At 40.5% G+C, this 17,513-nt stretch overlaps 1 protein-coding gene across 6 annotated transcripts in view; it reads right to left on the bottom strand.

Annotated features, from left to right (window-relative positions):
- Positions 1–528: 528 nt before the first annotated feature.
- The window catches only part of PIGN (phosphatidylinositol glycan anchor biosynthesis class N), a 100,182-nt gene continuing 83,197 nt past the window's right edge, over positions 529–17,513 (bottom strand). For 2 of the 6 annotated variants that reach the window (XM_063162146.1, XM_063162155.1), the window contains 6 exons: positions 15,549–15,604; positions 15,005–15,080; positions 13,649–13,722; positions 10,765–10,807; positions 9,121–9,173; positions 529–856 (listed from right to left, as the gene is read on the bottom strand). In XM_063162146.1, coding sequence (XP_063018216.1) covers positions 733–856; positions 9,121–9,173; positions 10,765–10,807; positions 13,649–13,722; positions 15,005–15,080; positions 15,549–15,604 — 426 coding nt within the window. In that variant the 3' untranslated portion in view covers positions 529–732. Of the gene's footprint in view, positions 857–9,120; positions 9,174–10,764; positions 10,808–13,648; positions 13,723–15,002; positions 15,081–15,548; positions 15,605–17,513 lie in introns of those variants that run through there. The other 4 variants (XR_010028580.1, XR_010028581.1, XR_010028578.1 and 1 more) reach the window with 2 other exon arrangements.

Below are 17,513 nucleotides of genomic sequence, written 5' to 3'. Positions count from 1 at the left end.
CAGGGAATCTGACTGCTATTTAACCAGGTTCCTTTTCATTTGGATCATGAGTGTCATACCTGAGTGTCTTCCTGCTCAGCCTGCCCAAGCACAGGAGGCAGCAGGAGAGCCCAGTCAGCAGCAGCAATTCACAGCAGGATGAGCTGAAAGACCTTGTCTTACAGCAACAGCCTCACAGCACACCAGCCTTAACCTGCCTCAAGATATCCTCGCAGGCACGCTGGCAGGGCTGGCAAAAAGCACAGCCCGTTTCAGAGATATTCCAACGTGTGTGCCACATCAGGTACACACAAACAAGCCATGTGCCCATTCATGACTTAGTCTGGGAGGTGCAAGACATGAAACTAAGCTAGAATTTTGCAGACTCCTAATGAGAGTATAGACAAACAGCTGGCAGCCAAGTTATAACAACAACAACCACCAAACAAAAAAACCTCCCCAAAAAACACAACCCAAATGACAGCTGCCTATGTATTTTAAAAAGAATTTTGTTGCTGTTGTCATGTTCAAGAAATGTGTACACCTGAAGAATAATCAGAGGCTTTTTTATTCCCATATTCCCATTGGTATCTCAATGGTAACCCTCAAATGCAAATTTCAGTCTGTGACAGCATTTAATCTGTATCAGCACAGCACTCGATCGCTGGATGGGATTTTGGCACTCCAGTCCATTAACCCTTATTTACATTCCAAAGCTGGAGGTTGGTTCAGAGGAAGCCTGAGAATGCTCCATCACATGGAATGGTGCTTATTCCTTCTGGGAAGTTCAAGTCTCCGTGTGGTTAACAGCTGGGCCAGTCCATTCATCACCATCATAAATATGGTCAGTGACATCACCAGCACATAGTGGCTGATGCTGCAAGGAAGAGACAGATAAAAAAAGTGAGAGACAAACACAAATTTGCAGAGTAAAGAAAAAAAAACTCTGACATGAATAACCCTCTATTTTTTTTTTCCATTTTAAGTAGGCCTAATTGTTCACCTAGGATGTAATTTCATATACACCGCTCTTAGAAGACAAGTATTAATAGCAGTCCTGTCATGTAAAAACCCAAGTCTCTGACAAAATAAAATGGTGGGGACAACAGAAAACACAACTGAGCATACATCAAGTGAGTAAGAGTACCAGGTGTACTTTTCATTCAAATGGATAATTCAGTGTATGTGAGTGAAACAACTGCAAAACTTTCATTTGCTGTCAACTATAACACAGAATCTAGAGAGAACTTGCCATCAGGAAGACATTCCTTGGTAATAAGACAACTCAGATATTTATGTTAGATGAAATGAAATTTTCTATAGAAAACACTGTCCTAGTGACAAATAGCTTTAAGAAAAAAAAAAAAAAAAAAACAAAAAAAAAAAAACCAACAAAAAACACAAAACCCCACTACTTTTTTCCAGAACATTGCTAAAATCTGTAGAATTCTGTGCTGTGGTAGCACATGCAAAGAGATGAAAGAGATGAGTTCAAGAGTGGCTAATAAACACAATATGAAAATGCAGCTTCTGGGTTAGGATGTCCTGAAGCCACTAAAGCCACTAATGATTAAAAGTCTAACAAGCAGTGAGCTTCTTCTCCACTTGCTCAAATTCTGTTGTTACACCTGAGGGTTCACTGGTGTTACAGATGGGCTATTTAGGGTCAGACTAAGATTCAGTCCAGGACATTCAGCATTCAGTGTTCAATGGGTTCAAGGTCTATTTGGAATTAAATCTGGCTAAGGATGTTGAGAATAACAAGAAGGGCTTCTTCAAAGACACCAATAACACAAGGAAAACTCTGGCAAATGTGGGTCTGCTACTGAATGGAGCAGTGACCTTTGCAACAGAGGCTGCAGAAAAGGCTGAGATACTGAATGCATTCAGTCTTCACTGCCAAGGCTATCTCTCAAGAACTCCTGACCCAGCAGATCAGGGAGAAATATGGAGGAAGGCAAACTTTCCCTTCATGTGGGAGAACTGGATTACAGACCATTCAGTCAAACTTGACATCCACATGTGCAGGTGCCTCCTCAGCAAGTTCACTGATGGCACAAAGCTGGGAGGAGTGGTTGATATCCCAGAGGGCTGTGCAGCCCCTCACAGGGACCTCAACAGGTTGGAGAGATGGGCAGCAAAGAACTGCCTGAGATTCAACAAAGGCTGTCAACAGGCAATATTTGCTGTCAACTATAACACAGGATCTAGAGAGAACTTGCCTTCAGGTAGACATTCCTTGGTAGTAAGACAACTCAGATGTTTATGTCAGATGCATGCATGCAGGGTCCTGCACCTGGGGAAGAATAACCCTAAGTACCAAGACAGGCTGGGGGACTGACCGCTGGAAAGCAGTTCTGTGGAGACAGACCTGGGTGTCCTGGTGGACAATGAGCTGTCCATGAGCCACCAATGCATCCCTGTGGCCAGGAAGGCCAAAGGTATCCTGCAGTACATTAGGAAGAGCATTGTTGCCAGCAGGTTGAGGGAGGTGACCCAGCCCCTCTGCTCAGCCCTGATGAGGCACATCTGGAGAGCTGGGTCCAGTTCTGGGCTCCTCAGTACAAGAGAGACAGGGAGCTCCTCGATCAGGTCCAGGGGAGGGCTAAGACTAAGACTGGAGCATCTCTCTTACAAGGGAGGCTGAGAGAGCTGAGCCTGTTCAGTCTTGAACAGAAACATGTGAGAAGGGACCTCCTCAATGTCTAGTATTGAGGAGTATCTGAAGGGAGGGTATCAGGAAGATGGATGCAGATGGATGCAGGCTCTTCTTGGTGGTCCCAAGGAACAGAACAAGAGGCCATGGGCACAAACTGGAATACAGGCAGTTCCACCTCAACATGAGGAAGAACTTCTTTACTGTGCAAGTGACTGAGCACCAGAACAGGTTGCCCAGAGAGGCTGTGGAGTCTCCTTCCCTGGAGAACAGCCATCTGGGCACAATCCTGAGTTATGTGTTCTGGGGTACCCCGCTTGACCAGGGAGGTTGGACTGGGTGACCTTCAGTGGTCCCTTCCCACCTCAACCATTGTGTGATTCTGTAAGATCTGAATTGGGTACTGTTAATGTAAACCACTAGTCATTCAGAAACCAGAAATCTTCCAAAACCAGTGACATTTCAGGTTAGAGCTGCAGAGGAAACACTGCTGCACCCATGTCCATTATGCATCCTGCGTAGCTTTGGTTTTGCTTGGGATTACTGAAGAAACTAGCACTCTGACATAAGAGGTACCCATACCTCCTGATGCACCCATACCTATTATCCCAAAGTAGATGGCTCTTTAGGACAAACAGAGTAACTTCAGACTCGATGAAGTCTTGAGTTTAGTCACAAAAAAGGATTGCAAGGAATGCTTGCTGGCTTAATGACCCAGAATTTCTGCCAGAGGACTCATTCAGTTTGAGAGTTTAGCCACAGAAGAGCAGTAAAGCTCATAATGCCGACACTATCAATCCTCACAACCCTGAGACTGTGACAACTCTGGCTCTACACAATTTAGACTTGTGAAGTGGAGAAGCACCATCTCTCCACAAAGCTGGGCTGCTAACCAGCGTGAAAGAATAAAAGTAATCAAAGAAGTTCTTCCACAGCCAGGGTGCCAGCAACCAAAGGACCAAACATGGACAACATGAAAACAGACTTGATGTATGCTGTAAGATTTTTCTGTTTCAGTTAAGTCTGACTAAAACACCTCACAAATGCCTTACTCAAATGATTAGTTTTAAGAAATCAATTAGAAAAATCCACCATCATAAAAGGGCTCAGACCTCAATGAGTGGCAGAGCAGCGTGTCTACAAGAGCCAAGCTCCTGTCCTGTTTCTGTGGGGAAGGTGTAAGAAGGGATACAGGGAACATGAAGTCAGGCACAAAGCCTTATGTCACCTCGGCAGTGCACTTTGGACTTCATTGTTCACAGCACATTTACAACAACAAAGATCAACTCCCTCAAGAGCTGCCCTTGAAAGATCACCTGGGTGTGTTACAACTTTGGTTTCAGCTCTCCATGGGAAAGGACACATTGACAGATGAAACTCAAACTCTTGTTGCAGTTATCTTCATGGCATAATGTGGCCTTGGGGACAGTACATTCACCACAGGTAGATAAGGTTGCTGACTCCTAAGGGAACAGCCACTCTGGTTAACAGCTGGACACAGTGTCTCCTGCCTTACTTGTAACACCTCAGCTTTCCTTCTTACCTGGCACCAGAATTCTAGTTTTTCATGTAAGCAAGCAAACACCACTTTCCTTGTAACTTACAAAGAAAGTGTGAATGCGAAATCTGAAAATCACAAGCCAAGTGAAGACCCTGCCTTTATTCCCATAGATACCCCAAGACCATCACAAACCATGCATGGTCCTCAGACAGGCATCTGAGTTCCTGTGCACCTTCCAAAATGAGCTCTTTTGGATGTGATCAGGATTTGGTGGAGCACAGGGAAGGGCTTTCTCAAAGCAAAAAGGTCTCTTCAAACTCTCCTGAGCCACCTGTCAGCTGAGGGACTGGATCCTCCATACTTTTCTAGAGAAGAGAGTGTTGCACACACTTCTCCCTTGCTATACTGCACAGGTCTGCATAGTTATGCTTCTTTAATAAAATATCAGACATTAAAATATATATCCTTTATATAATAAAGACTACATATTCTTTATTATATAAAGAATATATAATGCCATAGAGCACAATAAAAACAATTTCAATCTGCTTGTCATGTAATTACAAAGAGCCAGCATCTCTGTGTCTCTCAGCAACTGGCACTGCACTGTCTGTGGGCAGCTCTGCCTGGTAAATTACTTCTTAGGCTGGGGTAATGCTGTATGTAAACAAAGAAAACCAGACTCTTACAGGTATAAGCCACAAAAGCAGTGTCAAATCTTGATCCCTACACAATTCAGAACCTATACCCTTGACTGGACATGTAGTTACAGTGAAGGAGGTAGTTCTCAAAACAAGCTTTCTGCATCAGAAGTCGAACCTGAGCTAATGAGGAGTGAGATTCTAGGCTCCAGGCAAATTAGATCCATGTGGAGGAACAAGAGCCATTAAACAGGTACAAGAGAAGAGCATAATGGGGCACAGTGGGGCAATGCTTAAAAAGGATGAGATGGCAGAGGTAGCAGGTGTGGGGGATCATGGATGATCTATGGTAAGGTGGTACTGTTCAATGGAAAGGTGAGTGACCATGTAGGGATCGATGTCAACAGGCAAAGCTGGTGGTAGGAATATTTTTTATCAGGGAGCAAGACACCTGTTTCAATGGCAAGGAACCACAAGGAGAACATATGAGGTACTACCACCTCCTGGCTTTGTGACAGTGTATATTGGTGAGAAAAAAGGAAGACAAGAAGAATCTAAGATATTAAAAAAATCAGGGGGATAAGCGGTGGGAATCAATCTTGCTCCGAAACTTGGCTTTCTCCCAAGACAGGCTAATTCCTAAGATGACAGACCTGATTAGAAGCTGGAAAGACAAGAAGATGGAGTAAGTCACCATAGCAATTAAAACAGCTAGGAACAAAATAAGTAAAACAAAAACAACTTGTGCAAAGACTTGGACAAGCACTCTCCAGAAGTATCCAGAGACATTATTTCTTTGTGACATGCTCTTTGAACTGTTTCCAAGCACACACTGAGACCCCAGATTTAGATCCTGAATTTTAAATTTCTTGCTTTTCCAGCCAGGATGTCACACCCTCTCTCCTCAGTTTCACCAAAAACAAATCACAGAACTCTTGTTGTAACAGTTCAACCAAGAAGCCCCAGCACCCCAACCCCAAAATTGACTCCATTATTCCTAAAACCTAAAAAACCCCAGTTTTGTGCTTTATTTATGTCCCCTGACCTTTGAAACTGCAGAAGAGCAGTTAAGATCATATCTTTATCTTCCAGCAGCTATAAAGAGAAGGAATAGTACAGTATGTGTCTGTATAGAGCTATATAATAGCCATATAAAGAATCTTTAAGGTTTATCTTTACTATCAGGTTATACAACTATTTACAAAGTGCATGTACTGTAAAGATATAGTAGGCTTTAAAGGCTATTTCTCTCTCTTTCTGGAAATCTACAGACAGAGATAGATAAACACCTTTTAAGCTGCAGAGAAATTATTGTAGTGACACAGAAGCTGAAAAGCTAGCTATTCCATTTGGTTCTTATTCAAAAATAAAAGGACCTGTCAGAACAAACCACTCATGATCACACTAATACATCAAAAACACTAGGAAAATTACATTATTATTTTTAAGAAATTTAGTGGTGTGTTCTTCTGGGTCATATGATATAATTCAGGTTACCTCAAGGTATATAGGTAGAGGGCAAAGTGAAGCACACCTTAGAAGTTTATTTAAGCTGCTGCTTTGAGTCCTGCATTCCCTGCTAGACTATTATCCCATTATTATACCAAAACAATGAAAAGCACTCTCTGAAAGACAAGCTTACATTGATTTTGGCATCACCATTAAGAAAAGGGGCTTTAAAACTTTCTAAGAAGCCATAAATATTTATGGTAATTGATAATTTACTGAGAGGAAGGAATCAGTGGTGCATTGATAATTTGCTGAATGTGGTAATACCAGACTATATGTTGATCTGTTGTTGCTCAGCATTTCATTAATGAACTGGAAGAATGGAAGAGGTAGAAATCTGCTTCCATTCAAAGACAACACTTATGTGACCTGGTGAATTCCACTGGGAGAATAAAGACATCGTATTGTTAAAGCAAATGTGAGGCATGGTAAAATGTCATGTCATATGGTTAAGGCATAGCAGAATAGGATGCAAAAAGCCAGGAGTGAGGGGTGAAATTTTTAAGAATAGAAAAATGTCAGTTCAGTAAACAAACCTTACTTCCAAACAATAAGATCCACTAGGAAAGAAAACATCAAGGTGAAAAAGCAGTGAAGGTCTTTTTATTGCAAGGGATTTAAAGCCAGCTCATCTATATGAAATTTGGCTGTTGGAAAAACCAAATATTGCCTAATGAGTCTCCTACTCAACTTGCATACTCCTAGTAAGAGAGAGAACACAGAGAACTTTTGAACATGGTGCTTAGAAAACCCATGGAAAGCCCATCACCACTAAACAGGATGAGTACGGAAACACACATCAAAGCTTTACAAATGTGGCACATACACCACTGAGCTCTGAGAGACTTTAGAGGAATGAATCTCCACCAGGCAATTAAGCTGCAGGTTTTCTACCTCTGATTTCACTGATGTGCTAACTAGTAATATAACACAAATCCAGGTATTTTTACTGACACACACATACACACTTCCTATCAGTGTGACAAGATAAAAAGAAAAATATGACAGCAGCTGTCCCTAATGACTTGTCCTATTCTCAGGAAAGCTTTGGCAACATGGAAAATGTTGCCTGTTGTAAGACAGGATATTTTCGGACCTTGCTGTCAAAGCAGCAACAGACAACACTGCAATGAGAATGCCACAGAGCTGTCACTGCACTTGCAACAGGAGGACAGGAAAGAGCTATGTTAGTATCTCACTCCCACTGGTTTTGGGAATTACCCAAAACCCCTTGAAGCTCATCTTCTCTTTCAGGAACAAACAAACAAACAAAAAAAAAAATATCTGCTGTTGCCTGCTAATTTTTCCAAGCCTGAGGAGCACACATTAGAAATCTGCTCAGAGGAGAAAGTTCTGGTGCCAAAATAGTGCTCATGCTAGATAAAGGAAGGACCACTTAGCTCCACACCTATGGCTTCACTTCCTTTCTTAAGCAACCTCCTTATTTTTCTGATGTGCATACAGACACCTACATATAAGACATATATAAAGAGACTACAATAAAATAACAGGTGATAGAGTCAAGCACTCAAAAGTGAAGTAATGACAGAGGTTGCCTGAACATCATGAATTTCCATGTTAAAAATTTATCACAAATTACTCTTATCAGAGGCCTTTTTCAGTGCTTTCTTCAGTGATCAAAACACACACATACAGAGGCAGAATTAGTGGTACATAATGAGCTCTCCTAAACTCTTCAGAATAAGGCAACCTTCCAGCTGAAATAGATCCAGCAATGCATTACTGTTGTAAAGCTCTAGCTATGAAGACCGTGTATCAGAGAGGAAGCTTCTGGGTACTTGTAGCAATTTACACTTTTGCTGCTAACTCTCTAAGCAAAAAACTTGCCCAACAGAACAGAAATTTTCTGAGGGCTTTAATATCCTTACTAATCTGCAGAGGAATTCAAACCAAAGGATGAAGCCCTCTGACTTACAATAAACTGACCATAGCATGGAAGTGGGATGCTGAAGTGACATTTCACTGTTTGATCTAGATGCACCTCTGCCCACTAGGAACCTCAGAAAGGAACAGTGAGCAGGAATGGGAACCTCCAAAGAACATGTGTGCACACACTGCTGGGAACAAAGGGGCTCACAAAAGCAAAGCACAGAGCACACGTAGACTAAACAGAATAGTAACAATGGGTCACTATTCAGCTTCTGTTTAAATAACAGTGTCAAGTGACCAGAGTGGCTGGATTAGAAACAACACGCTCCCTTACTAAGCTTACTACAGCATTTTATCTATTTTCACAACTCAGGGAAGGTAAATATGAAATGTGTATTCTTTGTATTTGAGGTTAATATGACTGCATAATATAATGCAAAACAAATTCTCTCATTTAGCTGTGATTGCTATGTGTAAATGCTAAACTATTCCCCAACTAGGGGGAGGATAAGTGCATGGGCTTGGTAGCCGCCAACTTATTTACACAAGGTTCACTATTTCACAGTGAACTGTATATGGAGGCTTAACTAGTAACAAGGTAATTAACAACTTCAATAAATTGTTATTTTAACAGTGATTACACCCAATTAAAATGCAAAACATTAATTAAAATAGGTTTTGCATAATTACTCTTCAAATAGATCCTACTAACTGTATTTCTTGCCATGCTGGATTTATTACTTACTCTGTGTTGCTCTGGCACAAGTTTTAGCTTGGGATAGGTATATGTATGTGTGCACATGTGTTTTATGTATGTGGAACATCCCCAAAGCATTTGATTAAGTAGAGTAATTGGAAAAAATGACAAGAATTAGGAGTAGATAAACAATAGTATGAACCCATGAAGGTTTAAAAACGCAGTGGAAGCAAAAAAGGTACTGTACCTTGTGCCAATATCCAGCCAGCTTCCATAATCTTTAACCAAAAAGAAAAAATGCTAGAAAATAAAACAACTTCAATTAGTACATCAGTACATGCACAATTTGAAAGAGAAAATTCAACCAAATTTTTTTCAGGCTGCTTACCCCAAATTTCTAATTCTTCACACAGAATATGCATACCTTTCCAGGAATGATCATTTGGACCACAGTAAAGAATAGTTTAGGAACCAGAAATAGATTTAACATGGTATCAAACAAAAACATCAAGAGATGGATGAAGTTCTGTCTAGCTTGGCTTGCAGAAACCAGAGAAATAGCAGAACTTTTTCAATAAGAAAAGCCAAGCTACCTCATTGTTTGAAATAACAACATGCCAAATAATGCATAGTGCCTAAAAGTTTTCATGGAATTTCAACACAAATGTCTTTGGGCAACTCTGGCAGTTCTCTACCTGTAAAGTGGGAATAATTTTGGGACAGGATAGTACTTCCCTATTAGTGAATTCCCCTAATTCTAGTTGGTGGCCCCATTGATTCAAGACTACAAACATGTTCTCTTTTTGGCCTGCTACTTTCTCATTTCTTGAAAACAGGAGAACACATGACATGTAAGACCTGGGTATACTGGGGCGTGCTACACACCAGTAAGAACTTGTAGTCTTCTTTTGGTTTAATTATACTGATTTTATTAGTTAAATGCTATGAATGTGGTTTGTTGGTATACTATTTATTTTCCTGTGGAAGTTACCCAAAAGCAGATTAGACACATAGACTTATTTGAAACTTAACACAACCACATCTTCTCCTTTTCTCACTCTACAGACAAATTAGCAATTATTCGGTTTTTACTTGCTGTTTTTCCTATCAGGTGATATTTACAGATCACACTGTACTAAGAAATAAGATCAGGAATGCTTACTCCAAGGGATAAAACAAAAGCAGCATGTATAAAGTGACAACACCAGCTCTACCTGGCGATTTGAAAAGGTTTCTATTTACCAGTGGCACTGCTTGCTGATTTGAAGACAGCTGGAGTGGGCAACAAAAACACACTTTTAACCTGCAAAAACTGTGTTGGGGAATTGTTCAGCTTTGGGTTGTTTTGGCTAGCTTGGTTTGTGGATGCAGGCTTTCTGAAGATAGCATTTCCTGACAGCTTACTACAAAGGGCACAAAGTGTCTGTCTGGATGCTGCTGATCTCCTGGATTCTGACAAGTGTAATGGAGCTGATGGGTAAAGCATTTCTCCTTTTCCTCTCTTTTTCAAGAGAAGCTGGGGTGAGCAACAGGTTTGGAATTCCTGAACAATTAACTAAACCCCGAACACAGCTAAAACAGATATTCTTGTTTAATTTTTTCCAAGGAATTTGATCGTAAAGCACATAAGGAACTCCAAATGTTAACTTATTACTTCATTTTGTCTATTACTATTATGAGAACATTACTTCTTCAGAAGCATTAATTACATGAAATTTGAAAAGCAGTGATTGGAAGAGTTTTATCTCTAAGTTATGCTAGGATTTCAATCCAATTCTCTGCCCTAGTTAGAAAAACTTTGAAGTCTGAAACAAATTCAGATCTCTCTTGATGGAATTAGGAGAACTCGCTGCTTCTTGATCTTATTTGAAGAGAATGTGCAACAACTTACCAAAGCCATAATGTCTGAAATCACAAGAACAATGAGGAAAAGGCTGCAAAGAAAAAAACCCAACAAAGTCAGACCATCAACCTTTCTTTATGGACACAGCTATTAGAAGAGCTTATTAAAACCCACAGAAAGAAATTAAATAAAGATATGATTTCTTGCATTTGCCTTTCAAACAATCAGGTACATTTCAATCTACTAGGAACAATTAAAATACACTACTAGGACATGTGGCATTTATAATTTCACATTAATAGGGTTTCGATTTTGCAATGGAGAAACCTGAGTGATTTTTTGGAGAACAAAAGAATCTTGCAAAGAGCATCTGGCCCGTTCTTGATGCAGAGAGCTGTGTGCTGGTTGGACCAAATAAAGCTGATTTAGGAGCTTCATGATGGACTCAAGAGTGAGCAAAGCTGCTTGGCAGGTACCTGAACTGTTCAGTCCCACTCTGCTGACAACCACTGTTGGGTCACAGGCTGCTAAAGGAGCTGCTTGCCCCCTTCCAAATCTCTGGATCCCATAACCTGCTCTGGGAACACCCAGCATTTTGGTGGTCTGCTCCCAAACCATGGGACTCTTTACAGGTAGCAATTAACTTCTGGAAGTTAGGCTTACTCTAGTAAAAGGAACCAGGAGGGAGGAGGCAGAGCTATTTTTTCCCCCCCATTAACCTAATCTTCTTTTCCTGAAACTATGTAAATCCTAAATTACATGAAAGCAATTGCTGTAACTGGTTAAAACTGGTTTCTAAGTTAATGACTCTGAAGTAATGTTGCAAACAGCTGACCCATTAACAAAAGTCTTTAACTAGAATAAAGCTAATTTATCAGTACTACCATCATAAAATTACAAATGTTTTTTTGGAAAATGTCCTGCTGCAGCATTGCATGAGCATGTACTGGGGAGATACCCATACCCAATGCCTCCAAATGAGGAACTTGCTGATATTGCCCACATCAGTTGTGCTTCATTAGAAAATCAGGATGCAGCAAACCAATTCTATCTCAGACACAGGGAAAGGCTTCTCTCTGCTAACCCATGGCTCAGATAGACAGGATGTTGCAATAATAGTGCTTAGGAGGCACTCAGCTAGAGGGATATTTTTTATAGGAAAGCTCCAAGAACATATTGGGACAGAATATTCCCCACTGAAAAAAAAAAAAAAAAAAGTCTTTAATCTGTAATCAGGGACTTTAGGAGCAATTTGTCCAAATCACAAAAATTCACTTTTTGCCCTTCTGAACTACAGGAAGCCTTTCTCAACAGAAGGACAAGACTAATTTCAGGGCATCTTCATACACTGCAAAGACAAGATTGTTCCCAGTGATGGTTTAATTTATCTAGCAGGGGCAGCAACAGCAGTAAGGAGTGCAGCACAGACTTCAGGATGTGCTGACAATCAGAGCACAACCTCTCCGGGGATCCCGGGTGCGCCTTGCGGTTTCTGCCTTGTTCCCAGGTGGATGCTGTGGCACTATCACTGCATTTGTTACCCCAGCCCAGCTAAATGAAACTGGCACAAACACCAGACAGAGTTACAGCCACAGCCTCGTGAAGTGGCACAGAAATACAGTGTCCCCTGGTTTATGAAGGCAGTATCATTTCCCCTCTCACACACTCAGATGCACATTCCATAAAAGTTTGCAATATCACCAGTGCTGCCAAGGGAAGCAGTCACAAATTAGGAAATGCTGACCTTTATGATGCTTGAGCCCTAGAAATGGAAACCACTAGCTGGTCATCTGAGCAACCCCAGGTCCCCAGGGCAGCCCTGCCCTTCTACAGGCCTTAGGGATGAGGATGAATGCCCTTCCTTGGGGGTCCAAGGATTATGCAGGCAGGATGTGCACACAGCTACAGCAGAGCAGGTGAAAGGGGTGGGGAGTGTCGTGCTGCCACTCCAACAGGGAGTCAGATTTTGGGCTGCCCCACCTCTCTTTGGTAGTGGGTGGTGTTGTACAAGGAGACAACAGGCAGGGTCAGGCAGGAGGAAAGCAAATAGAAAAGCAGAGGGCATCACAGCAAGTGAGGGCAGCTTCCTCATGCTCAGCTGAGCAATGTGCAGGAGAAAGTCCCTGAAGCCCTCCTGCCACACACAGGCAGGACTTTTGGTCAAGCCACACAACACCCCACAGTGACAAAATCACATGGCTGACAGGGACCTCCTCCATCTCAGCACCATCCATAATATCACACAATGAGTTGAGGATTCAGTCATGTGCACTGGGTCTGCTGAATGGGGTGAGCAGGGCCGACAAAATAAAAGTCTTGAGATGGGAAAACACGTTTCAAGTCTGGATACAGCACTCCCTGAGGCAGGGCACCCATACTCTGAAAAGTCCTTAGAGATAGGGAAAGGACTGGCAGCCATCTGCTCCTACTGCAAAATAATATGTAATACTGAACACATCTGGGAAGCACTGAACTGCAGTGAAAGGACATCCAGTGCCTTTTTTTAATGCTATTGCTAGTGTGGTCAGTGCTACAAAGCTATAAATTGGTTACATTATAAATGGGCTACTTAAAAAATACTACGCGATAGGCAAAGACGCAGTATAAGGTAAAAATCAGACTTTAAATTCTGCTCATTGTTAACATTATGGAGGAAAAAGGGTCTTTCTGTGTATTGTCAACAAAGAATATTTAATATCTGATTGTTTCAGACAAGGCCAACACTTAAATTTATACTCATTTATCACTAAGGAAAAAACCCTGAACTTGCAGAAATCACTGAACAAAACCCCAATCCCCAGTAAGAAATAAAAGCAACAATGAGATCTAAGAGGATTTTTTTTTAAAATTAGCATTGAGACTTGAAAATTGTGAATTCCTCCAAAATAGATTTGAAACCCTTACTAATGCAGAAATACAGCATGCAATGTACCTCTTAGAAGACAGCTGTGTTGTGACTTGAACAGCTTCGAAAGCACATGATACCAGAACAAACGGGATTGCAACCTGTTCAAAACACAAGCCACATTTTGGCTTATAGTCATATTTACAAAAAGAACCTGGGCAGGTTGTGAAAATATTTTCCTGTTTTTAAAACTATCACAGAATGGGCATGTTACAAAATAAAATATTGGCTAGACAGGGTAGAAAATAATTTTGCAGGAAACGTTTTCAGTTAATTAATAAAAACCCCCTTCCCTGGTCATAGCTGGACTGCTGTGAAATAAGCCACGAGTTAATATCAAAAGCTATAATTAAAGCATATCCTCACTTCATTTATCCATTTTAGCACTAGTGATAAATACTTCAACAAGTCTAGAAGATCTTTTGATCTGAACTATTCAGATCCAGCATCTCACATGACAGGCTGCAGTGTTTCAAGGGTAAAGGACAATCTCATCACCAAAAAAAAGTCTGAATGCAGAAGGCATTCAATAAGGCAAGAGTCACACTGCCCCTCCAGAGCCAACTCATGCAAATGTAAATGGTTCAGTAAATTAAGAACAAAAACTAGAAAACAGGAATGCTGCCTTTTGCTCTTTCCAAAGCTGATTTGCAATCCTTATGTTAGCAGTGTATAAAACCTGACTACTGGCATCCAGAAGGTTTGCACTATGGATCTGTGTCCTGTAGGACAACACGCAGTGTTTCTGTAACTTCAGGCTGCTTCCTCTGGGACAGAAGCAGCAGAAAAACAGTGGTAAAAAATACTGCTTATTTTGGTCATAACAAATAGATTCAGTGTCCCACTTCACCCCCTCTGGCAGATCCTTTACTCAAATACTAGAAAAGAGCTACCACACCTTGCCGGCAAACCAGAAGTGCAATCCAATCTCTGACAGACTATTAAAGACAGAAAATAATGGCCAGTGTAAAATGATAACCTAATCAGTAGAACATTCAATACCTCTATTTAATGTAATATACATAGAGCTAATTATATATATATCCTCAACATTTCTGCTGAAATTATACTACAGGAAAAGCTTAAAACTTTAAAAATCATTAAAGTACTTTCAACATTTGAAATTTCCATCTTAATAAAATAAACTGACCTAATGCTGTTAAATTACACTTCCCCGCACTTCAGCTTCTCTTTTGGGAAACAAAATTATCTCTCTAGAAACACTACAAAGACTGAAAGCTTCACACACAGTTAAGAAGCCTAATGAAGCTCAAATAAATATACATATGTTCTTTTGTGAATTGCAAAGTAACAACCATGTATGTCATACGTTATTTATTCCACAGTTTTCTGAGAAAATCTCACCAAGCTAAGATTACTAACCTTCAGTAAAAGCAAGCCTCCCATCATGAAGGGACTGAACACAGTCAAGAAACAATAGACAGAAGCAGGATCAAAACTAGAGAAACATGAAAAAGACATTAGATATCTTTGAAATGGCGTTTTCCATTTAAAAAAACCCTCAGTCTTTAATTACCCTGTAACACACTGGGTTGTATATACATTTTTAAACAAGGCTTCCAATTTTATCTTCTCTTGATGAAATATTAAATCAGCAGGGACTGCCAACCTCACCTGTCTTTCCCTACAATTTCTCTCTGATTGTGTTTTTCAAGGTGCCATGCTGTTGGTGGGCAACCAAGCTCTCCCTGCTCATCCTGATAACATCTAACGGAATTGAGACACAACAACCAACAAGCTCAGGCTCTTAGGGTAGATATTACAGAGAGCAGAAACAAAATAAATTGTTATCTCTCCACTGATTACTGCTTTGATTCTGCTGCCCTGATTTTGTTAACTAAATTTACATTTAGTATGTCAACTGCAGGAAGAATTTTTTGTACTCAGATAAATGAATAAAATTTACCTGTTAATAGAAGCTATGTTTCCAGTGCCAAAAAAGGCTGTCACTATGAAGAAAACCTAGATGTATTTAAGGAAAATACACTAAATAAGAAAATAAAACCCACATTTCTCCTCCTTCATTCCAATTTACTTTCAAAATCTATCATGAAACTACAAGAAGCTGATCCACTGCTACAGGTTTTACAGCACATTAAGAAATCCAAAGTATTTTCTAGCTCTACCCTAGATTTCACACACATCTATTTTAAAACACACACTGCCTAGAGTAAGGTTTTAGAGCCTGTCCTGAGGCCCTTGTAAGAAAGCTGCAGCTGGCTTTTTGGGTCTCTGCCCAGCAAGATAGGAATACCCCTGGACCAGAAACCCAGCAATGCATTCAAACACGTGCTTTTACAGAAAGTAATGGCACAGGCATGTGTTCTGCACACCAAAAGAGATAGCTTTATTGAGGAACTGACCATGGCTCTTAAAAAAGGCTAGAAGCTCCTATGTTATCCTTACTAGAGATTTTTTTTGTCCAAAGATTATGCTGAGCCTACCCATGGCAATATGGGACTCATTTTCTTCCTCACTTGAGGGAGGATGACTCCAGCAGTCTCTGTACAGCTAGAAGGTTTTTGATAAACCTTACCTTTTTCATCTAGATACAACACTTGCTACTACATGAGCCCATGAAAGGTATTTTTCTTGCTCCTGAGCTCACTGGAGCCCATTATAGCTCACATGACTTCAGGTGAAGAACAGTTTTTAACTTATTCTGCATGAGGCAGAGGGTCATAAGTCAGTGAGGATGGGCTGCTGTTGCCAGAGCTCCCTCTGGTCCTTTTGCTCCTGTTATAGCTCCTGCACTGGATCATTTAAGTCTCTCCATAAACAATTTGTTACCAACTGTTCAGCAGAATAGTTGGGATTCTGCATGCAATATTTTGGAAGGATTAGGTCAGCATAACTGAAGAAATCAGGCTTCCCAAGAGTATCACAATTTCAAGTTTAGTAACACAGCAGTCTAACAGCCTGCCGGTTGAGATTTATAAGAGCAGGTCTGCAATAAAACAAACAAGAAAACACTAGTAACACATAGGTCTAATCAAAATGCTAAGCATGAGCAATCTGAATCTTTTCCTCAAAGACCAGACTGATTTCTCAGCAGATGCCAGCTACTGGGCCTGATACAGGAGCCTTGGGACAACCTTAAGGCACACAGTTCACAGGATTGTAGCTGCAGTATGACTGCTCTAGCAGAAAAAGTTTTTCCTCTAATACCATCACTATTTCTAAACATTACACAGCATCTAAATTTTAAAAAAGACATAACATGTTTTGAGCAGACAAAGGAGATCTGAAAATTTGTTATTTTTTCAGGAGCTGAGCAAAACACACTTAAGTGTTTTAAAGAAGTGCTCACTTGTGGGGCAGTGTGAAGAGCAGAAAAGGCCTGGACTCTGTGCAAGCACTGAATTATCAACACTGCTGTCATCACAAATGCAAAACGTAGCCTCACACGAGCTACCATGAAGAAAATTAACTCTAGCCAAAACCAGCATAGCTACATTCCAGTGTTAAAGATGTACTATGCTGGAGCTTTAAAAAATACAGTTGGATTAGTTCATTTATTTTTACTAGTATTTAGCAACTGACAGCAGTAGTTTTACTGAAGTTAGCACATTTTTTGTTAAAATAGCAAATGAAATTGATGCATTAATGGCAAGGTCTCAGCTCTTTTTAGGTAGACTAAAGCAAAGACAAACATCAAACACCTAGCAAATAATTTTGCTTTCTCTCTTAGCATTAATCTGCCTTCTTAAAGTGGTATCTATTACACTTTCTCTGCTGCAGGTTCCTAATGTCCAACAACATAGTTCCAAATTCCAAAAGTGTGGGCTCTGTGACTGTGACCCACCCTCTCAGATCTGGTTATCTGACCAACTATAAAGGCTATTTTTGTAGGAACCAGTACTGAGACAAC

Source organism: Melospiza melodia, chromosome 1 (genome assembly GCF_035770615.1).
Source record: "Melospiza melodia melodia isolate bMelMel2 chromosome 1, bMelMel2.pri, whole genome shotgun sequence".
Taxonomy (NCBI): Eukaryota; Metazoa; Chordata; class Aves; order Passeriformes; family Passerellidae; genus Melospiza; species Melospiza melodia.
The sequence above is the reverse complement of the archived record's forward strand: the minus strand, read 5'-3'. Positions and strand labels throughout refer to the sequence as shown.